The sequence below is a fragment of the Phoenix dactylifera genome, unplaced genomic scaffold (assembly GCF_009389715.1).
Source record: "Phoenix dactylifera cultivar Barhee BC4 unplaced genomic scaffold, palm_55x_up_171113_PBpolish2nd_filt_p 001689F, whole genome shotgun sequence".
Classification (NCBI taxonomy): domain Eukaryota; kingdom Viridiplantae; phylum Streptophyta; class Magnoliopsida; order Arecales; family Arecaceae; genus Phoenix; species Phoenix dactylifera.
This window is the reverse complement of record NW_024068988.1, coordinates 47,912-75,869: the sequence shown is the minus strand read 5'-3', so window position 1 is coordinate 75,869 and position 27,958 is coordinate 47,912. Positions and strand designations below refer to the sequence as shown.

Here is a 27,958-nt window from a genome sequence, read left to right as displayed (position 1 = left end):
AAGGTCTGTAATTCATAACTAAGGAAACAAAGAAAACTAAAGATGAGTAAACATTTTTTAATTTTTTAACTTTAATTTTGTCTCCTTGATCACCCACGTCATTTAGATGCGTAAGTTAAGATCTCCTCTCGGTCCTCTATTTAGTTTTATGTGTAAAAATATATGATCGATAAATGATTGCCCTACTTGAAAGCAACAAGGTAACAAGCCTTGAGATATTAGTTGGATATCCTATGAGGTTTAGAGCGCACTCATATGAAAAATTTGCAGGGGGTGGAATGTTGCATCAAGAGTTCCACCACAAGTATTGTCAATGCCATCAGGCCCGCCTTAACGTATAGGGTAAAACTAAAGTCTTATAATGGAGCTTGTTTCTACAACAGAGGTGCAAGATTGAAGGAATGAGGAAAAGCATTGAATCCTGACAGTACGTAATAAAAGCAAACAATGGATCACATACCCCTGCGAATGCAATCTCCAACAAAATAGCTCCTACAAGGAGAGGTTACATCTTTTGACTCAGGAGTAGCAAACAATTTTAAACTAATCCTGTAGTTTGAGAAAATATATTTATCTTATGAATCTTTAATTTTCACTAGAGATAATGTACTTCCCCTATCAATTTCCAAAATATTAAACTAGTAATTACCATATCAAATTTTTTGAAGATCTTAATGATATATGCTTCGGGTGCCGGCTATACGCACAAGAAAAGCTCAAGCCAACAAATGATGATTTACCAATTCCATTATGAATCTACTCCCATGTATAGCAACAAATCCCACAAGTTACTCCAATCCCATCATACCACAGCAAGAATGCACATTAGAGAGCCCCTAGCATTACTATGTCTTAATATTAACTTCTCCAAAGGATAGGAGAGATACACTGCAACTTTCTTTTCCCCTAACTGAACCTACATTACCATATGCATGCTTGCCTTCAGCAATGCAGATAAACAATAATCTAGCTGTAAACAAGGCATCAATTTTCAGTCATTATCCAAGAACCAAGTTACTAATCCTTCTTTTGTAAAAGAACTAGGAAGGAAGCCAAGCTGAAATGAAGTTGAGGGCAGAATTTAAACATAAGCCACCAGCATCCAATGATCCAACATTCAATGACTTTACCAACTAAGCCAGTTGGCACCCTCAAACCAATCTGCAAATCTTGAGAATGCAAAAGAACATCCTCACACACAAGTTCCATATCATACTTGTCTGCAGATTAGCACTCTTTCAGTAAGAATGCCCTTCTCGCAACCCTTTGAAAACAAAACAATTTTAAATGAGACGAACTGGAGGTCTTCTCTTAACATGATCTTTTTTTGATGTAGTTCTAATAACATGATCTAGAACTGTATGGTTAGACTTCTAGATCTTGTTCCTGTATTTGTAATAAGTTATCTAAATGATTGTAAGCTTGCAGCTAGGAATCACTCCGCACCTAAATTAGGTCCACAATCTGTACCAGGAATTATCCAGAGTATATGTGAATTGTCTTTACTTCCCAAAACCTCTACATGTACAATTAACATACATAGTCTGCTTTTCCCATTGGCTATAGAGAACTGTATATCAGAACAACAATAAAAGACTAAGATATTCTAGCAACTCGTCTAATCTGTCAGCAAACACTGGATCCCCTCATCCAACCAAAACAGATTTTAATGCCACTTCAGCAACAAGTCTTATCCATTCTTCCTCCCAACGCAGGCAAAAAAAGTCAGCGATCTCATATGACAGAGGTATTATACATGGTGGTTTTTTCTTTCCTTTTTCCAAATCCTATCTGAGAAGAGCCAGCTAAATGCCATCAACTGCCATTTTGCATGAGTTGCCACCAAAATAATTGCAAAAACTATTCTTTCAGGTCTTCAAGATATGATGCAGGTATTTCTGAGGGAGAAAGCAACATCGATGCACATTTGAACTGCTCCAGAAAAGCAAATAGGATTCAGCAAAATTAAAATGCATTGCAAGACTACAAGAAGAAATAGACAGGGAAAATAAGCCACATGGAAGTGTAAAACCTTACCCTGTGCTGCTTGTATTTCTCCCTTATTGCTGTCAAAGAGGACCATTTCCTGTTCAACTGCAAATCATGAATTGCACAGACACAATCTTTGAGCTCGGCAGGTTTATAACCTGTCTGTTGTTGCAGTGATAGGCTCTGGAAAAATAGAAGACCAATAATCAACACCAAATATAACTAACTCACTTAAGTGAACAATACAATAATTGAGTGATACACTTACCCAAGGATGAGCCTTTGGATCAATGGTGAATCTTGCAATAAAGACAGCAGAAGCAGCAATAACTGATGGCAAGAACCGAACACAGCCATAGTCGACCAAACTTAACTCAGCGAGGTAATTGCTCAAGAACTCCAGTTGGAGATTTGGATACTGGAAAATGTTCCAGAATCATTCATCAGTATCCAATCTAGAAGAAAATGATAGCACATGATTAAATGTTCTAAATTAGTGTTTGAATAGACATTGGACTAGCTTACATTGCCATCTCCTTGCCCAGCCTTTGTGAATCTCCTGCAGAGAATGAAATTATAACTCAAATTAGCTCAATATGAGATGCCACAAAAAAGCCATTCTATACCATTCTTAAATCCAAAGTCCAGATAAAACTTCAGGACAAGACAATGGATCCAAAATCATGTTTTTTAATATGCATGTGCTCATTGCCATTATAAAACAAGACTTTTCAAGAGTTATACTGAAAACAAAAGGTAAGATTTGTAGCTTAAGAACATACCTAAGAAAGGTTTTTATGGTGGGATTGCCCATCTCAAAGTTGAGAAATTTCAGTATGTCACTCTCCATCTTCACCACCTACACCCAGATACAGATTGAGCAAAGTCACTCGCAAGATCTCAACATTAGCAACAAAAGCAAAATAAGGGAAAGCCAATAGAGAGGAAAAATTACTTCTTGTTTGGTGTAAGTGTTATCGGTAATGTAACAAAAATCTTCCACATGGGGAGGACTGATCTCTTCATATTTCCTGCATCCAAAAAGAAAACCCACATCAATGAATCATTCAAACAGCAGAAAAGAATCGATTGGAGACAAAATTAGGACGAAGAAAACCAACGCTTACGAGGCAATAAGCATGCAAGAAACACCAAGAAGCTGTAATTTCTGCCTACTCAGAGCATTGTACGAGAGAAATCGATCAATGTATGATACTGTGAGATAAAGAGTGTCCGAGAAAAGCTTGTACTCCTCCGCCACCTCGACCAACCAATCCACCAGAATCCCTCTCATGTTGGCAGTTACATCCTTCTGGACCGTTTCAATGAAATTAACCAGCGGCCTCCTCTTCGACTCCACCTAAAATAAAACAAGTAAAAACCCCTGCTCAAACCAAATGAAAACAACCAGAATCTCAAGAATCTGCAATCCAAATCCTTTACCTCCATGGAGCGGAGGTACTGGTAGATATCCGGAGCATAAAAGGCGCACATTTGCGGGTCCTCGGCCTCGAAACGGACCTCTTCGGAAGCGGAGGCATCCAAAAGAGGAACCTTTCGAGCCTCTGCCTGCTTCTTGGCCCGAGACCTGGTTCTGGGCTTGGAAGGAGGAGGGGTTTCGAGACCAGAGGCGGCGTTGGAGATGTTTTTGAGCTCGCCCAGGGCCTTGCGCTTCCTCCTCTTGGCCGGGGGCTGGCCGTGTGGGAGAGACTGGGAGGCGGGAGCTGCTGCAGAGGCGCCTCTCTTCCTCGCCGCCGCCGCGCGGGTGAGGCGGACGCTGTTCTCCTTGTCCTCCATGGCCACCGTCCTGGTACCTCCGCTGCTCCTCTAGTGTTAGGGTTAAAGTTAGAGGAAGAGGAGAGGGAGAGAGGAGCAGAGGGAGAGAGATGGGAGTGGCTTCGAGGAGAAGGGAAGAGGGGTTGGGGATTTAGAGGGAGGGCTAGGAGGGCGCCATTGGCTTTGGATTTCGAAGGGAAATTTGGAAGCGGGATTCATCGAAGGTTTGGGGTTTCGCCATGGAGGATTTTTCCAGTTTGGTTTGTGTGGGATTTTTGGGGGGAAGGTTTTGATTCGATTGAGCGTTTGAAAGTTTGAAAGGAAAGGATTTGGGTTTTGCTTTGGAATTTTTCCCCTCCGGACCGAAAAGCAACCGAAATCCGAAATCCAAACGGGTCAGGCGGGCGGGCCGACAGGGAAAAATTTGGGACGTCTCCGGTGCAGGGTTAATAACGCCAGATGTGTCATGCGTGAGCCAAAAGCCATGAACAGCGTACTTTTCTTTTTTTTGGTAAATATGGACAGTGTAGTTCAAAAATCTAGCCAAAAGCATAATTTTATGATCCATGTAGCCCATCCCTGCTATAGCTGCCACGGCATCCGCTAGGCAGGGTAAGGGTGCAAATGGGTTGGGTCGAGTCATAAGTGACTCCGATCCAATTCAGTTTTTTGTTCGAATTCTAATTTTGGATCCAGACCCAACCCAATAGAATATTGAGTTGGGTTGGATTAGGTCCACCGTTATAAACTTTGACCCAACGGGTCATTTAGGTCAGATCCATATGTAACCGAACCCAACAAAAAATTTGGGTCCGGGTCGGATCTAGATCTGTGCTTCTTTTTATATACTGAATATCTAATTTTTCCCACCATAAGCAAAGGACATGCGGCTTGATGTACAATTTACAAAAATCTAGCTTTATTTCCTAAAGATTTAGAAATCAAAATAGATAAATGATATCCTAGTGATTAAAGTCCTGCGAGAACGTTGATCATAGCCTGGCGTGGAGAGTACATGGCCCCCAACGTCACGACCTTGGGCAAGGTCAATTCGGAGTCTTCATCCATGTCCACCTCTTCTTTGCCAACTCTCTTCCACTCAAAGCATTGGATCAATGTCCCAAGTGCTAGTCCAACCTTTCTTATTGTAAGCCCTTCCCGTGGGCACCTCCTCCTCCCACGTCTTGGCATCTCCATGGATGTACTACGCGCAATGTTGTTCCTTGCGGAATATTGTAACCTCCCACGGCACATTCGTTGGATGATTTTTGGGGCAAAAGGAGCGGGTCTGGACCGGAGCTTTGGTTCAAGCATTAAGCACCCAGTTCTAGGCTTCCATCTGACTTGTTTGGTTTGCACCCTTGCGCCCTGCAGGCCTAAATAATTTTGCAGATTTGAGTTGGATCGGATCAGAGCGAGTTGTAGGATTGAAAACCTAAAATTATCCAAATTTCAAATGGATCAGGCCGGATCTGAATTTAGAAAACCCAGACCCGACCCGAAAAATGAAATAGGTCCAATTTTAGGACCTGCCCCGGCCCCACGGTCCTCCAAGATGGGTCGGGTTGGGTCTAAGCGGGGTCCGGTCATGAGTTAACCCGACCCATTTGTAGCTTTAGGTAAGTGAGAGAATAAGGCTGAGGTAGAAGGCACGCATTGCAAGCGCTAATCCTTGCAAGGTTATTAAACAGACCTTTAAGTCTTTAACCAATCATAGTGAGTTTCTATCACGCTTCAAATTCGGGGCATAACATAACCATGCTACCGAAGAGTATAGCCCATGATGACATGTAGCCAACTATTATATTTAACTTCCACATCTATCCTGAACAAAATATGATAAAAGGGTCTAATTTTATCATCTATTAAATAAATAAATAAGTATGGGTTCGGAGCGACTAAATCCAAATTTAAATTCCAAAATTCATAACCTTAAAATTTGAAAAATCGTTAACTATTAATTTATAGTCATATAAAATACTAGATTTTTTCTACATAATCACTATACTTGCTATCACAAACTCCAAGCCTAAACCATCATTCATTCCTAATGATCCTATTCGTCTGAAAAGAGAAAAATAAATAGAGATTTGAGCTACAATAAGTAAACCTTACACTATTTTACTAGTCAAGCATAAATTCATACTAAATCATATAGAAAAGATAACTACCATTAAAAAAAATAGATATTTCATAATAAAAGTATAACCATAAATCAATCATGCTCTTGCATGTACATAAATCATGCAAATTACATAAATATAGCTTCCAATCCATAAATAAAATCATAAACTATGGCAACTTTATAAAGTCATAAATCCTCTATTATTTTGGCACATTATATTTTTAATAATTCTCTCAGACTAAATGTTAAGGTCACTATTATACCTATGATAGAGTGGTAATCGTCAAAATACCAACTAATATTATCTGCTGGCAAAGTCATATGCTAACTACTATTATCCGCTAGTAGGGCCGTATACCTAGTACTATTATCCACTGACAGAGTCGTATGCCAACTATTATTACGTGCTTGTAGGATTGTATGCTAAATACTATTACTTGCTAGTAGAGTTGTATGCTAACTACTATTACATACTAGCAAGATCATATGAAATTAGCTCCGAATGTCGATCTATCCCACTTTTAGGGGTCATACTCATACATAGCTATCTGAGAATGTTTTGCCATATTTCTTAAATCATATTTTCTTAAGTTATACATTCTAAAAAAATATTTTCTTAAATCATATATATATATAGGGTCATAATCCATAAATAAATCAACAATAATGAAACAATTATGCAAGTATTCCTTTCATAACAAAAATATAAATTTCATCAATATATTTTATAAACAAACCTTAATATTAAAATATTCATCGAACCATTCTTTCATGATACATCATGAGTTTTATAATATCATATGCTCGATTCTTAATTTTAAGAAAACATGATATCATCAACATTTATTATTATTTTCATATTGTCATAATATCAAAAAATAAGTAAAAATTTAAAAACTAATAAGGAGTACTGGGGTTATTTATAAGTTCAAAAATTAATAAGGAATATAAGGTCTTATTTACCTTTTTCACCTTAGACCTTCAAATTTCACTAGGCGAATCTGCTAAACCTTATTTTTGGCGGCATTCTGCGGCCTTGATTTTCAATGAGAACAATGCTAGGGAATGATGAGCCTGAAGGAAGAAAGAGAAAGAAAGTGAGAAAAAGCGGGAGAAAGAAGAGAGGAGGAGGCGCGATGATCGCTGGTGGAGGGTCATAGAGGGGCGGGGGTCCTATTTATAGAGGTGACCTAGGATCCTAGTGGCCTTAGGTCTCCTATTTCTATTAGGAGTCGCAGGCTTCGGATGGGAAAACATACTCCTACTGGGAGTCTATTGCTGCTCATCGTGTGCGACGCATGCATGGGTTTAGCATTCAGGCCGGACTAATCAAGTGGATTGACTAGGCCATCACACCTTCTACCAATTTTAAATTTCTCTTGCTCATCATTCTTTGTGGTACTCTAGGTATATCCTTTTTAACTCTATTCAAATTGTATGGTAATTAATTTATTTCTTGCATAAATAAGAGAAAGAAGAACAACGCAAAGAATGAATGCGAGTTAGTTCATTAGTCCTGTCAGATACAACTATTGTACTTGTCATGCTCCAGATTCAGAGTATGATATGGTCGTGCTACCGAGGGATACAACCCAAATAACACAAAGCTAAACATTTCATTTAACTTCAAATTCATTTCAAATAATAAAAGTTCAATTTCATTATCCATTAAATGCAACCAATACTAGTTCAAAGCATCTAAATACAAACATAAAAACCAAATTCATAATCCTCAATATTTGAAAAATCATTAACTACAAATTCATAGATAATTTAAAATACTAAAATTTTTCTACAAAACTGTCAAGCTTGCTAGCACGAACTCCAAGCCTAGACCATTCTTCATTCCTATCAACTCTATTCGTCTGGAAAAATAAAAATAAAAATAGAGATACATGAAGAAAAATAAAAATAGAGACATATGAATGGCATGGCTTAGTAAGTAAATCTTACTCTACTTACTAGATCAAGCATACGTTTTTTCATATCAATGCATCATTTAAGAAAAATAACAGATATTATAAATAAAGTATTTCATAGTATAATATATTAAAATAAGTCATAAAGCCAATCATGCATGCATAAACTATTCATATTTCATAAACATAGTTCCAAGTTCATTTTGTAAATAATATAAATCATTCTTTTGTCAGTTAGCTATATCATAGTTCAAAACATTACTCACAGATATTCGTGCTATGGTAACTTTATACCCATGATAGGGTATGTGTTCGTAATCGATAAAGATTTTTGTTTCATATTCCAACTTTTTATCCGCTGGCGGGGTCTGTGTTCGTATAGATGCTAGCTTTGGACGTCGATTTTTCAATTCTAAGATAGTGCTTGTGATTATATTTGAACATTTGGCATGACGAGGACGTCAAGGTTTGACTGAGGAAAGTATGTGACGACCCGTGCGCGGGCATGTGTTTAGTTTTACATCGATTATTCGCCGAAAAGATCTTGGATACTTATACAGGGCTAAGTTCTGGCTAGTCTTTTTTAGTGAGGTCATGAGTTATTACAGTGGTAACCCATACTAGAGTAGAAAAAAGGGGGGAAATGTTCTAATGAGAAAGAATAAACAAAGATCTTTTTAATGCATCAATCCTGTCTTTCAGAGGAAAATTGGATCACCTAATTGAAGAGCTGTCTCATAAGTAACCCTGGGCAGAGAATCTTAATAGTTGAACGTATTTATCAGATTGACTATGCCGGCTTCTCACTTTCCTGCTGCTCTCTTATTTTTTAATTTGTTTCACTAGATTAGTTGATGTAATTGATTTGTTTACACTGTAGTTTTTGGCCTGTGGTTCCCAAATTCTATATTTCACTGACTGTTTACTGAATAAACTTGATCTTATTTTGTTCTATTGCTTTTTTACTATGTATGCTTTATGTTTTTCATCGACATGCTTTCTTCTGTTTTTCTTTCAGGCATCTAAATTTGTTTCCTAAAGGCGAAAAGGAGGACCAGCATCTAAGCTTGTGCCTAATGGACCAAATCAATGGAAATCATAAGAAGGTTACTTGCATAGCTCTCAATCTTCTATCTTATTCTTAGTTTTTTTTTTTCTATATGTTTTGCAGAAAAAGTCCTATAGGAATTTATCTTTAATTGCTCTCAAACTTTACACCATAGTCAGCCATATTTAGGGTTTTTATGCTCAAAAGGAAACTGATTAAAGCTTTAAGCATTGCAGTCGCTTGTCATGTGCATTTACTAAGAAATTAGCTCTGGGGAACTGCTGAAAACTTTTTGAGGGAACTGATGACTTTTTGTTTAGCTCTGGAGTCTCCAAGTGACATGGAAGTATTTACGTCATTTTGTTTTCGATCTTTTGCAGGTCAGGACCAGTATTCCACAGAAAATTCAAAGTCAGGAAAGTCAAAATTTTTATTGCTTGAAGAACTTCATGATCCAGCATAGGGTTTCTTTTGAAGCAACGGTTACCATCTTCGGATCTGTCAAGGTTCATTAGATGATAATGCCACTGATTCCTTATCATAGTCATTACCATATAAATGATGCTAGTCTGTGCAGATTATGGAACTTTTGGAATTTCGCTGACCAAATGCCAAGGAAAAACAGTTTGACTTACCATAATATGGACAAAATTACACGTTGGATTGCCTTGTTTCTAATCTCTCAGACCTGCTGCTTAGATCAAACATATTTCTGCTTGTTCTTAAAGGCTTGCTTGAGTGGTAAATGAATACTAAACAAGTAGGCAGAACTCCTTCCCTTGGTTTTTGAGCACACAACTCCTTCCCCCTTTCTTCCTCTAGACGGATTACAGACATTACTCTGGGGAGAAAGAGATTCCAGCCAGAGCAAAATGGTTGGATTTTGTGATCTCAGTTGTCTATATGAGGTCCTTTAATCGAAATGGCTGATGACAGGGTAATGGTGAGTATTGATACCATATTTCGCTTTTCTCAAAAACTGTTTTTTTTTTTAAATAGAGAGAGAGTATGGTGTTGAAGCATCTGCTGCTGTCATTAGTAACTAGTGATTTTGTTGCATTTCTATCGTTGTGACGGATTTAGATAAACCAAAGAACAAAGAGATTTGAGAAGATTGAGAGAACCAAAACACGATACGCATAGATTTACATGATTCAGCCACAAGCCTACATCCATGGGCAAGGACAGAGAAGAAATTCTTACTATGATCGAAATGATGGAGTGCAAAAATAATGCTGCCTCTCAATAACACTCCCACATTCTGTCTCCTATACTTTCTTAACGAAGAAATAAACAAGATATATATCAAAATCAGATGGCGGGTCGGCACCCAAATCCTTGGTGACCACCGCAAACCGCACAAGTATTGCCCAATGTTTTTTGTTTCTCCTTTTTCTCTTCAAATTTGCCGAACGGAATCATAAGATGGGGCAGATCAAGAAATTTAAGATACACTCAACAACTCTAAATTCTGCTAGAATCTTATCAACGATGAATGCTTGAGTTTGATATGTAAGTTTTCGGTACATATCTTCATTGCATGGCTATTAGAACACACTACAAACAATCTCCTCGAAAAAAAAAGGAAAGGAAAAAAATGAAGAACACACTGCAACAAGGATGTTTCTTTTTCTTTTGAAAGTGCACTAAGGTTTTTTCCCCCTAAGATAGGAACTAAATATGTAGAAAAATTCTTTATTTGAGGTTGTTGCCTGTGTACTTCTGCTTGAACTTAACACAACTACATCTTAACATTGGCGATGCACTCATGCACATAGTTTATCAGAAAAGAGCATTTGATGGATGGTTATGGTCCGTTTACTTTCAATGGACTTGCTTGTCTCTCTATTGATCACATCGGCAAATAAGTTTGCTGCTTTCATCCCATCTGTTTGAGATTTTCTATTCTGCATGTGCCTCATGAGAACATTGTTTATTTATACAAGCTATACTTGTTAATCTTTTCAAATTTTTATTTCTATGAAGTTTGTATTTTTCTTCAATCTTCATTCTCTCCCCTCTTCTCTGTAATCTCCAAACACCTGCAAATGAATAAAGAAGAAGAAATTGTCTGGTGAATTGTTGTGATGCTGTTTCATTACTTTTTATTTGACTAAGAAACTGTCAGTAGGCACCATCATCAAAACTTTCAAAGCTATCAGTTGATCTTCGTTGGTTGATGTGGATACTGAATAATTTTCAGTAGGGATCAAAATATTTGAATTATCTCAACGGGATATAAGATGATCAAGAGATCGAATTATTCCAACAACCATCATTCTGTTCGACAAAATTTTCTATAAAAACTACAAATATTAAGCAAAACGTGTGGTTCCACACATCATTGATAAGTTTTCGTTATAGAATGCAATGGGCGGCTCTCAAATCGCATCCTAGCTTTTGAGGTATCATCCCCTTCTCAATTTGAACAAAACCTTCATCGCCTACTTTGAATTACTCATGATGCGAACAGGATTCAATAGGTTCATTGGCTCTTTAGTACACGGGATTCAAAACCTTGACATGACAGAAGAAATCTGTTCCGAGGCAAATATTATAAACTATTTATACTAAATCAACGGCCTTCTGCGGCCACACTTTACAAACTCAAGTTTGCATATCAGGCCGATAAGACCCAATACTGAATTCCATAGATCTTATAGGGAGAGACAAAAAGAAGAGAGATGAAATAAGAGAGTAAGAGATGGATGGTTCTCTCTCTCCTCCTCTTTTTCTTTTCTTCTCCCTTCTTCTTTTCTTCTTTCTTTCTTCTGGGCAAAATAGAGGAAGAAGGAGGCGGCTAGTGGTAGTGATCATAATGGTCCCGCAAGCGGCAGTGGCGGGCGGTAGAGGGCGGCCGACGACAGCGGCCGGTCGGTGGAATTCAACCCAAAACAAGGCCGAACAAAAAATTTTTGGCTCTATTGTCCTCGGATCTTGGCCCACTTACCGATGGTTAAGGGTTCGGCATTTGCTGGGGGGCAACTCGAAATGAGGGCAAAGGTTCGGTAATGAACACCGGCGGCGGAGGCGGCCGGAAGAAAACGAAAAGAGGAAACAAATAGAGGTAGAAACAATGGTTCCTTATTTCAATCAATTTTCGGCCGATTAGACAACCAGCGGCTGCGATGTTGAGTCGTGGAAAAAAGAAGAAGGAAAGAGGAAGAACTCTAGGGCATTACCTCAACTTCGGCGACGTCTGGTAGCCCCATTTTTCAGTGAGCACAGTGATGTGATGCCGTGACTTTGAAGGGAGAAAAGAGAGAGAGAAGGTCGTGGTACTTGACGGTGGTGGGAGGCTCGCTCTTATAGAAGAGCCCCTAGGGTTTGTGCAACCCTAGGACTCTCCATCCCGGCCGAAATCGCCGGAGGGAGAGGAGAAGGATGCCTCGGGCCGAGCTTGGGCCGGTCAAGTGGACCGGGCCCAGGAGGGCCTTCAGGGTGGGAGCCAGAAGGTCCAACAGTGGTCCCTTTTCTCCTGATGTTCTTCCAGAAGGATAAGGGCATTGCGCCGGACATGGACCGTGGCACTGCGCAAATGTTCACGAGAAGCTTCCTTGACCGCAATCAAGCTGCCGCAAGTCAGTCACGGTTTGCATGCACGGCACGTTTGAATGAGACGCAGGTTGACAGCGTCCGGCCTTCGAAAATTGCTGCTGCTTGGTCGAAATCAACGGCCTTCTGCGGCCACACTTTACGAACCCGGTCTTACGCCGAACTAGCGAGAAAATTCCTGTTTCTTTCCATCATTATCTGATAAAGACTTAAGACTAATAGGCAGAGCTTGCCATCGAAGGAATAATAGGCCTCGAATAGTTATGTTGGTTTGAAAAGAATAATTTATGACAACTCTGCACCCGACGAAGGAATAGTTAAAAGAATAATTTATGACAGCTCCCTCTTGAAATAGTTGTACTTGTTGCCGTAAGCAAGTTTGACAAGCATAACCATTCTTTGTTTATGCCTCTTCCCAGATTAATGTTTGGTCTAGGAAGCGATAACCAGGAGACGTAAGCAATGATGAAAATCTTGTATTCCAAAATTCAGCAGCCGTAGAAGTTTTAAGGCAACAGCCACATATATCATAGCCCACATTCAAACCAGCTCTTTTTCCCTCCCTTCTTTTTTATAAAAAAAAAAAAAACAGACACCTGAACATCAGCATCAAGTAAATGACTCATGCATCATGCGGCCAGCTGCAAAGAGGCTAAATGGATGAAAATGGTGATAATTGTTGTATCCATTTTGCAAACATATTGCATTTGAAAGATGATGAAAGTGGCAGCTAACCAAGCTAATAGATCCGTATTGGTATCGCACTTCATCAGAATTTAGAGTTTAGCACATGCCTGCTGTGTCATGCACTTCATTGCCGTTAGCTGATGGACCTGAGATCTTACTGTGCCTTCAGAAGACATCCGAACAGACTTAATTACTCAGAACCATGGAAACTCATACTGTATGAGTACATGATAGGATCATAGGTTGGCCTTGAATCATTCACAGGTTCGCCTGTGTACCCCTGCAAGTCATCCAAACCGGCAAAGCTGTTTGAAACAAATGCAAATATATCAAAATAAATACATCATAAAACAGGCATCATCCCACTCCAAGAGAGAGCGGGGTGTGCCGCACATGCTGCATGTCGACTGCTTTTGCCTTCACGTAAATTCTGCTTAAATCTACTATCTAATCATCACCTTTTTGATAAATAGTATTAGAGTCTAGCAAGGATGGTCTATCGACATATGTCCCAGAACCAAATAATTGAGTCGCGTGGCGGAAACTGAAAAGCCTCCCCTACCAGCTCTGATAGCTTTCAATACAAAATGATGTGCCAAGCTCAGACTTCCTGGAAACAAAATGGAAAATGGCAGCAGAAATAGACTTGGAAGAAAACAGCATCCAAAGATAAAGGGAAAAGAAATTGATAAATGTCTAAAGTGAGGCACCGGATTCATAATCTATAAAAGATTTATTGTATTTTATAAAACTTTGTGATTCCAAAAGCAATTGGGAGCAATTCTTCCAACCATCAGTTCTGTAAGAGTTAGTAATGGCATCTGTCATATATCAGAAAGGTTCTGCACTCCAATCCATTGGCCACTATTCCTATTTCTATTTGGCTTTAGCATCTCCATCTTCTGAAGAACTGCTGGCTGATGCTGTCTTTGATTCATCATACTCTAGAAGCTGTAAAAATATAAAAAACTTGAGATTAGCTCATTCCCAAAGTCAAAAATAATGTTGGATGTGAAAAATCATTTCACTAGATGACCTGCTAAATTCCCAGCAGATAACAGAATATGCAACAGCAAATTAAGAAGTTTGTTTCTCTGCTCATTACATAGATGCTATCCAAATTTACTTGAGGGCGTCCCCTTTCCTTTGTTTTTTTCATAGATTAAGGTTTTCTTATCAATATATAATAGTTAACTTGCATCTTTTGCTCTCATTATTTATGACCACAAAGACAGTTTGCCAAGATTTTAGAACATATACTCAAATAAGGTATGTGCTTAGGTGCATTGACTTTTTCACAGAAACGTCATACGATCCAAGAACACAAATTGGAATGTGGAAATGCTAAGATTAGTAGGCAGTAAAGTTAAGAACGATATAGGGGGGCATGGGTATGTTTCAGATGCTATAGGGTAACCTTGACTAAGGATAGGGTTACAGAGAGCTGATTGACCTGGTACAGGCATCTATAATCAAATCTGAAAATCTAAGGAGGCTCTTTAGCTAGAACAGGTACTTGAATATTTCTTTTAGAAAGAGGAGAGTAAGACCTAAGAGTTTAAAATAATAATGATAATATGCAAAGATTGAAGAATCATCATCAATTTATTAGTGTCAGACCTAAGGTTAAGCAAACAAAATTTAAAAGAAAGAATTTGGAAAGATTGCAACAAGATTGAAGGTAGCCCTTAACAAAAATGAATAGCAAATAAGGATTGATAAAGCCAAACCTTGATTGTTATATTGTAGTTATATAATAAAGGTCATAATTTGTCACCCCATGATTTACAAGATTAACTCAGTGATCAGAAGCTAAAAAGCTAAGAAAAAAATATTTTACGATGTTTTCATGGGTGCAAACCCTTTGCAAAGTGCTCTAACAAAACAAAAAGCGGGGCATCCATTTAATTTGTCAATCTCGAGCAAATAATTTGATCCACTGCTACTAGTAGTAGCTCCATCAACGATGTTTGAGGGCCACATTAAGTGATTGTACAAATAAATCACAAAACAATTTAGGGAATGAGATATGAGTCCATAAAAGTGGGAAAAAAAAGGATAAAACAACTTTTTCACAGTAGTGTTCATTATTTTCCTATCACATCCCTTTTAATCAGTTTTCACTTGGGTACCTTGCAGACAAAAAGTAATCAAACTCAGATAGTAATGAGTGCTAGTAACTTGGATTTTCAACTACTTAAAAAAATTCATGATATAGCTTTGATTTTCTTTCCAATCTGAACCTCACAGCCAAGTTGACAGAGATAGCAGTTTATCGATATGCAGGCTTGAATTAAAAAGTTTTTGCTGATTGCTGAATATTCTGTCTAGAGAAGGTCTAACCATTAATAAGTCTAGAAACCAAGAAGAAATTTAAACTATAACTACCAATCAGGTTATCTGGTGACATGCATGGAACTTACATAAGATGGCTCACTGAACAAAAGGTACACTTGCAGCTCTGGGCTTGCAGGATTGACAAAACTGAGATAGAAGTGGAGATAGATGGCGGTGCCAAACCATCAAAATCATGATATGTTGTACCGGCCCGAACTGGACGGTATAGGGCATACTGTACTGGACCAGTTCGGTATCGGTACCCGATATAGATGGGGTACCGACATTCGGTACACCAAAAAAACTCCATACCATACCATACCACACTGTGCTAGTGTGACACCGATATGGGATCCGGTACCGAGACCGCAAACCTTGATCAAAATATTAACAACCTTGTTCATTTATACATCTTCAAAAGATGAGCTCATAAATAGATTCATCTAAAAGCAAATAAACTATTAACCAAACCTACTTTACTATCTAAATATAAACTTTTTGTGGTGCTGCATGTAAATTTATATAGTAAGAGAAACAAAATTAAGCAAATCTACAAGCTAATTTAAGCGAGCCTACACTCCATTTCTCCCACCTTTATTCCGTTTCACAATTCCAAATATTAATGCCCCTATTCCATTTTCTATTCAAAGGAGTTGAAAAACTTTTAGTAACACAGTTAACCGTGGAAGGGGGGTGGAGGAGGGGGAGGGAGGGAGGGAAGGGGGGGGAGAGAGAGAGAGAGTCTTATAAGAAACAAGATAAAGAACAAACCGGTTTTGCTTCCCCATTCCACAGGCAGTGGACAGCCACAGATCCAACAACACTAGGAACTATGTATAGAAGAGCAGGCTGCAAATGATGGAGGCAACAAGGAACAGCAAATGTTGAATATTGAGCCCGAAAACGATAAGGGAAAAAAACATAGGCAAAGATATTGACAAATACAATTCGAGAAGTTTACCTGTGCAGCTTGAAACCAGTTCATCACAACAATAGTAAGGACCAAACCAAGTGTGTATCCAAAAAATGCACTATTAAAATAGCGAATTTGTTTTCCTCTTGATACATCAAAGCGCAATGCCAATGCTACAAAAATCCCTGAAGATGAAAAAGAATAATAATAAATTTATGAATAAAATATTCAACTAACGAGAAAAGTAACTTGCAAAAAAGAAACAGCTTAAGATGTGAGATGACATTCAAAAAAATCGTTAAAAAAAGCTAGCCGCTCTTTAATCCATTTGCCAAAACAATCAGAACAATTAAAAATAAAACATGAATAACTTTACCTTAAAGTTTTAAGCTATACAAAGGCTACAAATGGTTTCTCCAGTCCACAACTAAGGTTAGCTGGTTAACACAAATACTAGGAAACTTGACGGTGAATCAAAACTAGTTTACCTGCAAAATAATACCACACCAGAAACAGTAATTCCATTTATTTTCATAGTCTTATCACTAATCACTCTCAGCTTCCTAGTCCCTAGGATGCTCATTGGTGTCTTTGGAAAGCCTTCAACTTGTTAGCATAACAAAAGATTTCTAGATGACAACAAGACACGAACAAAGAAGAAAAGTAGAGAGAATCCATCTCTAGAACAACACCGAAATTCTCAGTGCTAATTTCCACACGGTCAAGATACTAAAAGCAAAACAGTGGTGTCAGAATGGTGGAATTCGCTTTACAAAATCCAGCTGATGACAGTATAATATAAAATAAAATTAAAAAAGTTCAACTGTATTAAACAAGTGAAAAAAAAATCAGATACCAGTTCCCAACCACACCATCCTCACACAGTCCAGTAAGGAAAGATGTGGGGTTTTTGATATTCCCTAATTCCCTATAGTTGTTCCAAGAAACAATAAGCTATACTCTTCTTTTTACATATCCTAAGATGCAACATCTCTGCATGCTTAAGAGTTTCTTAACATTCTGGCGATGCATCCTACTATTTCAAGAAATGGGAGGGAGACTAAATATTTGAATGAAACTAGTGAGAAGTGAATTGGAAGAACTTTATTGGAAGAGATGCCTTAAATAAGAAAAAAATGCAAGAATTGGCAGCAAGTTGATGGAACAAAGCTTGTTGAGGTTGTTTACACATGTATATCTCTGATAAAGTTCAATACACTACGAGGACTTGTTCTGAAGGCAAAGGGCTCGATTGAAATAAAGTCCATGATTGCCAAGTATATACTTGAGTACAACCTTCCAAGTTGCCCGAATCAGATAAAACCATAGATGCTGAAGGAAAAGACCACAATCGGTGGGAAGGACATCTTCTGTTGCTGACAATTCAGTGGTACATGACAAAAAACGGATGGTACAGTTGAGGAATTAGCTAGGCTAATAATTCAATGATCCTTCTTCCAAGGATGTAGCAACTTATGACAAAATCAACAAGCCTCACCAGATCTTTCGGAATTTGCTATATGAAAGCTTCTGACATTAATTACTATCATAGCACATTGTGCTTTTGAAGCAAAGCCTTTCCAAACCCTTTACTCACCCCTTCCATACAGGTTGTTCAGGTATCTTCTTTTCTAAACCTTCAAAACAGAATTCAGCCACTATTACTTTCCCCAATCTTGGCTGCCAAATGCGCTAATTTCTTAAGAATAGTTTAATATAAATGGTTGACAGCAAGGAATGCCATACTGCCCCGAACAGGTGGTTCGGGGCATACCGAACCATACCAAGGACATACCGGCACAGTTTCACCCCTCGGTTTGAAAAATCTGGCAAGGGAGGGGGGGAGAGAGAGAGAGAGGGGGGGGGGGAGGGAAAGAGAGAGGGCGAGAGGAAGGGGGGGAGAGAGAGGGGCTGAGAGAGGACTTTTGAGCCCTCATCCTCTGCAGTGATTTCACTTAAGAAATTTGGAAGAAAAAAAATTAGGGATGGAGCCCCTGTTTCGTGTGGCCCCTTGCTTGTGGAGGATGAGGGCTTGAAAGCCCTCTCTCCCTCTCTCTTTCTCCCTCTACCCCTTCCTTGTTGGCTCTAGCTTTGTCGATATGGCCCGGAATGGAATGGTGCAGTACCGTACCATATCATATTGCCGGGCAACTGGTACGGGCCTCGGTACCAGCACAACAGACCCTAGTTGACATGAAGCTCATCGATCAAATGTGACCAATCAAGGTAACATTTGGGCTACGGTCAGCTTATCAGGTGATATCACAACTCATGAATCAAGTTGATCCTGCAACAATTGTTATCTACTTACAATCAGGCAGTTTCAACTTTCAAGGTTTCGTTGTCTAATACTAAGATGTATACTGTTAGAAGAAGCCTGCTCCTTATCAGGGTTATAATGGAGTTAGGTGGCTTTGCTTTTTAAAAGCTTAGAATATCCTGATTAAAATCAAGGATCCATATTAATTATGTTTCTTAGGGTTGAACAAGCCTGGCCTATATATTGAACTGAGGCCATACCAACTGAAGAGTCTGAACATAATTCAATTAATTATTTTACTAGATACACTCTAAGTTTCGATTTCCAGGTGGCTTCCAAGTTAATCCTTTCTCCTGCTTCCTCCTATTACCTGAATTATTTTAACTAATCACCTTGACAGCATAAGTCCTTTAAGGACAGCATCAATAGATAAAACCGAGAAACAAGAAGACTATGTCATGTTGGTGAGATACCAACAATAAAGTATTAAGAAAAAAAAAAAGCCCAATGTCTTAGAATAAAACTTCTTACCAGGAATCACAATATCCCCAAGGCCAAGCATGGAAAAAGGCCGTGCCAAATCAGAAGTTGGGAATAGAAGCTGATTTTGAATGAACCAACATCAGAAGATTCATCTTAAAGCAACCGTATAAGCACATCAGCAGTACATAACTTAAAATGGTGCAATCAAATTAGTAGAAGAACTGACCTTTATGGGAGCATCAAAAGACTTAGCAACACTAACCATCACAGGAGTAAAGAACACCCAGAAGATATCATACACAAACAGTCCAGCCTAACATTGGAGAGCACAAGGGATTACAAATTAAAGAAACATCTCATAAATAGCCATTAAAGAATAAAAAATGATATCCACTTCATAAGAGAATGTTGAAAACAATTGACAGAAGGAAAGAGAAGACTGAGTCGTGAGTAGTATCCAAAGATCAATCAACATGCCACATCAATAGAAACTAGAAAGTGATGTCCTCTACACATAAACTAGAAAGTCCGGTCGCCTACCGGACTGGTACGGTTCCGGTTCAGACCAGTTTAAACCGGTACCGAACCGGCAGCGGGCTCGTGGAAAAAATTCCGCGAAGTGCGTAGCACGCATGGACCGGTACCGGGCTTGTACCGCTCGGTGCCGGAACCGGATCGGTTAGGTTCGGTACGGACTGAACCGGCCGATACAGACCGGTTCAGCATACCATAAACATAATATAGACTAATACAAAATCTCGATGTAACTAAGTACAGAGCTGATCGTGACTGCAAAAAAATACTAAGCATAGTAATATTGCAGAAGCTAAATACGACCATCAACCAAAACCAACAAACTCAATCATGCTTGCCTAGGGCAAATTAATGTTAATTTTCCACCATTTATTCTTATTTAGAGCCAAATAGCCTCATAATAACTACACATTAGAAAAGAAATGACCCCTATAGTTTCTGCACATTCAAGATAATTGAAATGACAGCAAATATTCTGAAAAAGGGGTGAAGATGGCCACCACCACAGATTACCAATATGGGATATGCAGAGTATCAATCCTTGTTTTGCTGTAAACATGCATTAAATGATCTAACCCAGTTAATATTACTTGAAATATTCTAGAGAAATGAGATGATAGAAGAAAGATTGGCACAAATTACTCCATATTTAGTCAAACCAGCCAGGCCTGCCAAGTGGTACTCAGATTGAAATAGCTCAAATTGTAACAAATAAACCTGTGTCCCAGCTACTAGGGTCATTCAGATAATATGAACAAACCTCTTTATACCCATAATAATTTTTTTACAGAATATATAAATAAATTATAGTCCACCAGCTTAGGTGAAGGGATGACGCAATTTTTATAGGATCCATAATGCTCCAACAAACAAAAGTTAATGCAAAATGTCATATCTAGACCATTAGGTAGCTAAACTGGAGGTACTACTGTTGAGCAGAGCCAAGTTTGAAGGTCCCAAGGGCTGACCCAACCTGTTGACATCCCTGAACACTTGTCATACATTACATCACAAATGCAGATATTCCAATTCTAGTTTATTAAGTCAAAATGCTAATCAGTTCCAACCAATTCGCCTTTTCCAATACCTCTCACAGAGTCATCCAAGTATTAAACTTTCAATCACATTACAAACCACATAAACTAGATACTTTAGTTAAAGATTTTATAAATTAACCTTCCTAAAGATGCACCTAGATTTTATTTATCGATCTAAAAATATATTATATCCTTGTATCAGTGATTAAATGCCAATCATAATTTGTAAGGTATGTCCATTAGATTATATATGTATGCATGTAACCTGAAAGGTAGAAGGTAATACTTGAGAATTGATTTAATAGTTACTCTAGATCAAAAATACAAAATAATAATACAGAGGTATGCATATGAAAAAGCAAGTGAATATCAATACACTAGCATTACAAGATAACTGCATTAACAACAAGCTAAGGTGGTCATAAGCATTTCAGGTATATAGTGATGAATGTATATTCTTCAACAAAAGCTTCATTAACTCTTACCAATAGAATGGCACCAGTTTTAAATGAGCCCAATGATAGCATTTCAATTCCCTACAAGATATAAAATGGTTTTGTTATGCGAATCTTAATGATGCAACAAGTTTAAAGTAAATGCATGACATTTTTAGACAGTTGGAAACCCTTTAAAAGAAATGAATCCATAAAGTTTGAGATAAAATGCAAATAAATCATAACATCTTGTAACAGATAAGAAAAATCATGATGGAAGGTTTGAAATAATCCCGACGGCTATAATATGCCGAAACCTCTGTAACTACCACACTGTTTAGAAAGTAATAGCTGATGAGCCACATACTTTCTGAACATAGATATTAGCTTGACACCATACTGAACATAGATAAAATGCAAGTCAATGTTTTCATGCCACAAGTTCCACTTGCAAGCAACAGTGGACATGAAAATTAAAGGAAAGGAAACTAGAAGTCCCAAGACCTGATCCTTAAATTGATGACACAATAATCCCAAACAATCAATCTCGCAAAACCATATGCACAGAGTACTAGTCATCTTTGTTTTTTTCTGTCTCACTAAGACAAATCTTAGTCATCTATAAGCATGTTCCGGCCATTGGTGTTCGATGTGTCTGTATAGGGTCCCACAATCAGCTAACTTAGAATTCATTTAGTTGGCAAAAAATTAAACTTAGTTTTAGCTAAAACCGAAGGTTCAAAATCGGTGAGGCCTTCAAGAAATCAACTGGGAAAGTATATATATGACACAAACAAATGTCCATAATACTTCAACTTACAGAAATGTAATATTGATGATTCAAAAACCTATCGATATACAACAGCACAAAATTATGGACGAAAACATAGCAACAAATTTTCTACTCTAGACAAGATGCATAATGAAGTCTACATCTTTAAAATTTACAGTGCAGGGGAAGGTTAAGGCTCAACATTCTGCAATAAAGTATGCATAAAATTTCAAAGTAAACATTGGGAATGAAACAATTGATGAACACAATAACTACCAGTTCCATAAGATGATGCAAAAGATTGAACAAAAAACAGCAGAACAAACCAAAGCTATCAAAATGTCATCATTTGAAAGCTAAGGCTAACCTGAATGCAGAATGCAATCCCCAAAATATTGTTAGCGAGCCAATGCTTCTGCAAAGCATACCACACACAGAAAAAGGTTCCTGGAATTGAGGCAACAATCTGAGACCTGGTGAACTCCAGTGAAGCAGCTGCGTCAAAAGGAATATTAAAGCCTAAACATCATTGCAAATCAAAATGACACAGAGAAGGCAAAACACCTAAACAGATCAATCCTGATGATTAACAGCAGGGGCGAAACATCAGTCTATCAGATTCTTTAAAATTTTTATACATCTTAAACTGTCACCATATTTTACACGAACTTGGTGCAATAAAAACATTCTCGAGTGTACACAATTATAGAGATACCATATAGTTTATGTAAACAACTAATACCATAGAAACTTGAAAGAAAAAACTGATACAAGACCGCACAGGCTTTTAAAAAAAAGAGAGATCTGAATTTTCTATCCAATTAGACCCACCTGTATGAATGAGAAACAAAAAATTATGGAACAAGAAGGTTTCTTAAATTAAAAAGAAAAAAATCCCCAACCCATCCCAGTTCAGTCATATGATCTCAATCACTGCAAGATAGTAATTTCTGTCCTGAGTACCAAAAATGGATATAACTTCCTGCACTTCTGTCGGTTCTCCAGGAATTTAAGCACATAAAAAGCTCTCAAAAATTTTCTAGCAATGTCCCTATGAGGACCTAAGTTGGCATGTGTTAAGTCCCATATCATTATATGCCGGGGATATCTTGGGTACTCATACAAGGCCAAGGAGCCCTACTTTTGGCTAGTCTTTTGGGGTGAGATCCTGGATCGTCACAAATAGTATCAAAGTTGACCCAACCTATGACCCATATAAACTAGGGGACATTGCAGCACAGACTTTTTGGAGCTGACTACAGACTGATTATGGTATTTGCGATTGAATTTGGAATTAGATCATTAACCTAGCGAGGGCACTCGGGCTTAAACAAAGAAGAGTCCCACTTCAATTATGCATCGGAAGATCATGAGTATTTGGACAAAGCCAAGAAACCCCAAAAAAACCTTTTGGCTAGCCTTTTTGGATGAGGTCCTGAATCGTTATGGTATTTTTTGTTATACATAACCAATTATTAAAACAGAATTGATTTTCAAAAAGCAGCAGATCTTAATAATTTTGATCAATTAAAAAGCCACACATCAATGATTATACATCACTACAAATATCCCTTTTTATACAAAAGCCAGCTATTAAAACAGAATTGATTTTCCAAAAGCATAAAATATCGATAACTTAGATCAACCAGCAGACTACAATTCAATCATTATATGCAAGTACATATTTCTTCCCCATTCCAAGGTGGTAGGATATGGAGCCAAAAGAGACATTTAAGAAATAGATGGGTCCACAACACCCCCCCCCCCCAAAAAAAAAAAAAAAAAAAAAAAAAAAACTAATTGGTCTGACAATTAACAGATAATCCAATCCCACCACCACAAGGTTGGTAAGGGATATAGTGCATGAATTAAGAGTATGGATCATAAATCATGATAAAAAAACTTCAAAATGCTCAAAGACAAGTCAAAAGAAATAGAAGGTGAAAATCTTCTCAATCACCTACCACAGAGCTCGCGAGTTTTCTTCACCTATTTTCCACATATTTACCATGTTATGATAGATTGTAATGTTAGAGGAAAAAAACCATGCAGATACCTAAATTTTCCGTCGGACACAAGTGTTCCAAAATCCAAACCAGCTTGTAGACATCAGAGTGTAATCCACTTCTAAAAAGATCATAGAAGGGCATGACAAAGAAACCCTTCAGCTTCCTATCTCCAATACCAATGTCAAAATAGGTTGTAGCCTCATGGAATATTGAGAAGGCAGCTCTATGAACACCTCATCCCACAGATATATTTTTGTGATTAAGTGGCAAAATATGCTTTACCAATGCATCTTCATGGAGGAAAGGAGAAAAACTATACCAGTACAGCATGTACTGTTTTAGACCAAATCACATATTCCTTCAAAATCTGATGCCATCATTCTTGTGAACCTTAAGAACCAATATACTGAAGCTTACCATCATAACTAAAATTCCCATCCTAAGAGGCATCTTTTTTTCACATTTTAATGGATCATTTGTGTCTATAAGATGTGCTTCTTTCATGGACCAATGTCATCTTCTACCTTAACCAATTGAAAAAATTTCTTAAATCATGCATAAATTAATGGTGCCCCTTGACTTTTTTTGAAAACAAAAATATATATGTGACACTTCATTTGATCTTTATATAAGCACAAAATATGCATACACACATAATTGTGCTTATACGTATATACAAATATATATAATGTATAATGTATATATCTGTGTGAAAATGTATGTACGTACGTATGCACGTATGTATAATTAGATCTTCTGTACATAGATCTTTTGCTGAAAGCTATTATTTGGAAGATACAAAATTCAAGACCTGTTATTGGCAGTACGAGTATCTCAAAAGCAGTCTACCCAAAATAATTATGTTGCTTAGCTGATCAGAATCACTCTCAATCAGAAACCAACCACACACAGCACACAAGCACACACACACATAGGAGTGGAAAGGTGCATAATACAATCTAATATGAAAACAAAGTGCAGATAAATATCAGGCAGAAGATTTTTTATTAACAAAAACCATCTATAAGATAGCATGAGATGTGACTAAGAAAGTGAAGAATAACGGATATAAAAAGTTGACAAAAATTAAAAAATAAGCAGGTATCTGAGAAGACTATGGATAAGAATTTAGGAAACGTGAGACATTTGGAACACAAATAGCATATCTAATATTTTGTGATAAAAAATATATAAAACAGATCATCGTAAAGGATAGCACACGTACAGCGAAAGTATGGAGCACGCCAAATGATGAGGTCTTCATTCCAATGTTTTGGAAGAAAACGTTTAATTGAAGGTAACAATGTTGCCCTGCACATATGAATCAGCAACAGATTAGATGCTACAACAACTGTTTTTGGCATTAGTTATCATAATTTACATAAAATCGAAAACTTCATTTCAAGTAACATGGAGGATAATACATACGAAAGAGCGATGATCCCAAGGACAAAAAAGTAACATGTAAGAATAGCGTTCACCAAATCTTTTGAGAAGAATTTGAAAAGTAAAAACAATGATAGGAGCATTGCACTCCCAACAAGAGGAAAGCGCATGGCATGTTCGTTTGACATTGTTTCCTGCATGAAATACATTCAATTCTCAGAAGAAACCAAAATGACTCTATGCTGGTCCACCAAGAAATAACATATTGCAATTGCACAAAATTAACAGCACTTACTGATGGTGGTGTTGGTTTGACCGACCGAAAGCAACCCACATAAACAGTTAGGCATGCTGTCAAAATTACATTCAAATTGGGATCTACCTTCAGGACAAGTGGTGCAAAGGTTAGACCTACAAAATAGTGAATCTGAGTCACAGACTGTCTCTCAAAAAAAATTTATCCATACAAGGAAACAAGACCATTTATGCCGTAAACTAATTTCATAATGTTCTCAAAAGTATAAATAGATAAATAAATAACAAAATAGCAGCAGAACAAACAACAAACCAAAGCCATATAGCACACAGCCACTGCTTGACAAACTATATAAAATACAATGAAAGAAGTATTCCATAAAACAATATGTTTTGCTTGTGAACATTAAAAGACCAGCTAAGCAACAAGAAAAACAACCATGCTAGCTCTCCGTAACAAATTATTCTTGTCAACAAAATATATTTATAACTATATATAAGAATCATGTACCTAGCTGCAAGAAATTTTTATTTTGTGGAATGAGGATTGATTTATTGACAGAAACGACTACCACAACCCTGCTTTCTCATTTTTCATTGTAAGAGAGCACTTCAACATATTTACATTATTTACTTTGCAATTCCCTTCTAATATGCAAGCGAAAATCTTTTTAGATAGGACAAATAAAACATACCTAGAAGCGCAAGATTTGCAGCACGTTCATGAGTCTTCATATCAGCAACTCAGGCTGCACAGCAACAGAAGGAATTTGCAAGCAACGAATGAAGCGAGAGCAAAATTGGATCTCTATGAAGAAATTGAGACGGACAAAGTTCTCAAACTGCCTTGAACAATTCAGAGATGGATCAGGAATATATGTCCTCCCAGTTTAAATCCTGCTGGAAGCATGTAGCAGTATCAACAATCATATAAAGATGAATAGACCAAAACGAACATCCCATTAAATTCAGAAAATTCAGAGGGAAAAGAAAGGGGAACAAGTGAATCGTGTCACAATGCAATGGAAATCACGTCCCAGAAAATTCCTTCACAGAGAAAAGAACAACCTCGTATACAGGAATATCAAGATCCTTTGCTTTTTTTCTTTTTTTTCCGGGGGAAAAACTCTTCTTATTTATTGAGAGAAGGAAGCGCTTCATGATGAGAAACTAAAGAAGAAGAATGTAATTTTGGTTTGCTTCCAAAGATCAAGCAGAAATAACCTTTTCAAACCTTTTCAAATCATTACGACTGCAAAGAATAGATAGCAGCCTTCAAAAGCATCAGAAAATGGGGGAAAATCCATGAGGGGATGAAGAGGGACTCCAATTATATCATCCATTCAATTCAAAACTCTTACCAGTCCGATCCGCAAATCACATCGGAACGCCTCCGATCTCCATCGACAACCAGGGAAACAGAAACAAGACCAGCGACTGACACACGTCAGTGAACCAAATCCTAACCTAACTCTAATCCCAATTCTCTCCCTCCAAAGCCCAAGAAACTGAGTCCCTAGCGCCGGCAACGGATGTCGCAGAGTAAATCGAATCGAAAAGAATTTGAGGGAAGAAATATTTAAGGAGGAGCAAATCCACGAAGATTCGGATCGTACCTTTTCGGACCTGAAACCTAGGAAGGTCGGAAGCCCCCGGATCCGGGATGGAGATCAGTTGGATTGAACCTCCAAGAAACCCTAGATCGGTTTCTCTTTCACGCCTCGCCCCCTCTTCTTACTAGCGCTGGAGAATTCGCACGTGCGACTGCTGTTTGGCCCCTATGCGGTCTCACACGTGCTGCTATGGATGGTCGCCCGCTCTCGCCTTCACGGAGAACGGGAGAAGGTGCCGGGAAGGAGCGCAAGCGACGCCTCGTACGGGTTGGAACGGCCCATCGTTTAAACCGGGCTGGGCCGTCTCCTAGCCCAGTTGAAGGTAGCCCATTTCTTTTGGAGCCTGGAGAATCTTAGCAAGCTTGTTTCCTGCTCAAAAATTTCACACTGGGTGTCATTTTTTAGAAAACTCAATTTCCATCATTGTATCTTAAAGATAATTTAGTAATTTCTTAAGGATGACAAGAATTGGTTAATGGGAAGGGTAAATTGCCTGGTGTTACTACCTTTTTGGCATTTGTTTTGCTCCTTGGGTGGACAAGGTCCACTTTTCACACTACAACATTTAAAGAGCTATTTTTACTTGTGAATATGGAGTGGTGCATACCAAGATGAAAAAAAGAAATATCTAATTATTATTTCTTCAATATTGAAGATACTCTGCACGATAGAGTCTGACACATGAATACATGATAATGGTTGCATTTGATTGTTGCCGGTGTCTTACGCGCATTACTTAAAAAACACGCACAACTCTTCTTTGGTTGTGTTTGAGTGAAATGAATCCCAACTGCAAGCTAGTAAGAAGGCCATGTTGTATCTTTTA

General features: G+C 37.9%; 2 protein-coding genes across 6 annotated transcripts; both read right to left on the bottom strand.

The window, feature by feature from the left end:
• Nucleotides 1–1,465: 1,465 nt before the first annotated feature.
• On the bottom strand, nt 1,466–4,125 carry LOC103705257 (cyclin-A3-1-like). The gene is made up of 8 exons (XM_008788908.4): nt 3,433–4,125; nt 3,117–3,349; nt 2,945–3,020; nt 2,772–2,848; nt 2,515–2,548; nt 2,258–2,407; nt 2,038–2,172; nt 1,466–1,932 (listed from the first exon to the last, which is right to left on the bottom strand). The coding sequence occupies exons 1-8, from the start codon at nt 3,784–3,786 to the stop codon at nt 1,861–1,863; spliced, it is 1,131 nt and encodes a 376-aa protein (XP_008787130.2). The 5' UTR covers nt 3,787–4,125; the 3' UTR covers nt 1,466–1,860.
• Nucleotides 4,126–13,065: 8,940 nt separating this feature from the next.
• Nucleotides 13,066–27,296, bottom strand: LOC120108976 (signal peptide peptidase 1-like). Of its 5 annotated transcripts, none has more exons than XM_039122714.1 (14): nt 27,136–27,267; nt 26,881–27,035; nt 26,215–26,419; nt 25,560–25,675; nt 25,307–25,458; nt 25,104–25,189; nt 22,237–22,364; nt 21,149–21,199; nt 19,319–19,405; nt 19,141–19,210; nt 16,398–16,534; nt 16,208–16,285; nt 13,558–14,050; nt 13,066–13,404 (listed from the first exon to the last, which is right to left on the bottom strand). In XM_039122714.1, the coding sequence occupies exons 3-13, from the start codon at nt 26,252–26,254 to the stop codon at nt 13,976–13,978; spliced, it is 1,020 nt and encodes a 339-aa protein (XP_038978642.1). In that variant the 5' UTR covers nt 26,255–26,419; nt 26,881–27,035; nt 27,136–27,267; the 3' UTR covers nt 13,066–13,404; nt 13,558–13,975. The 5 variants fall into 5 exon arrangements, with proteins under 5 accessions (XP_038978642.1, XP_038978643.1, XP_038978639.1 ...); XM_039122715.1 differs by having other exon boundaries at nt 26,215–26,416; XM_039122711.1 differs by lacking the exon at nt 26,881–27,035 and having other exon boundaries at nt 26,215–26,416; nt 27,136–27,296.
• Between the last annotated feature and the right edge of the window lie 662 nt (nt 27,297–27,958).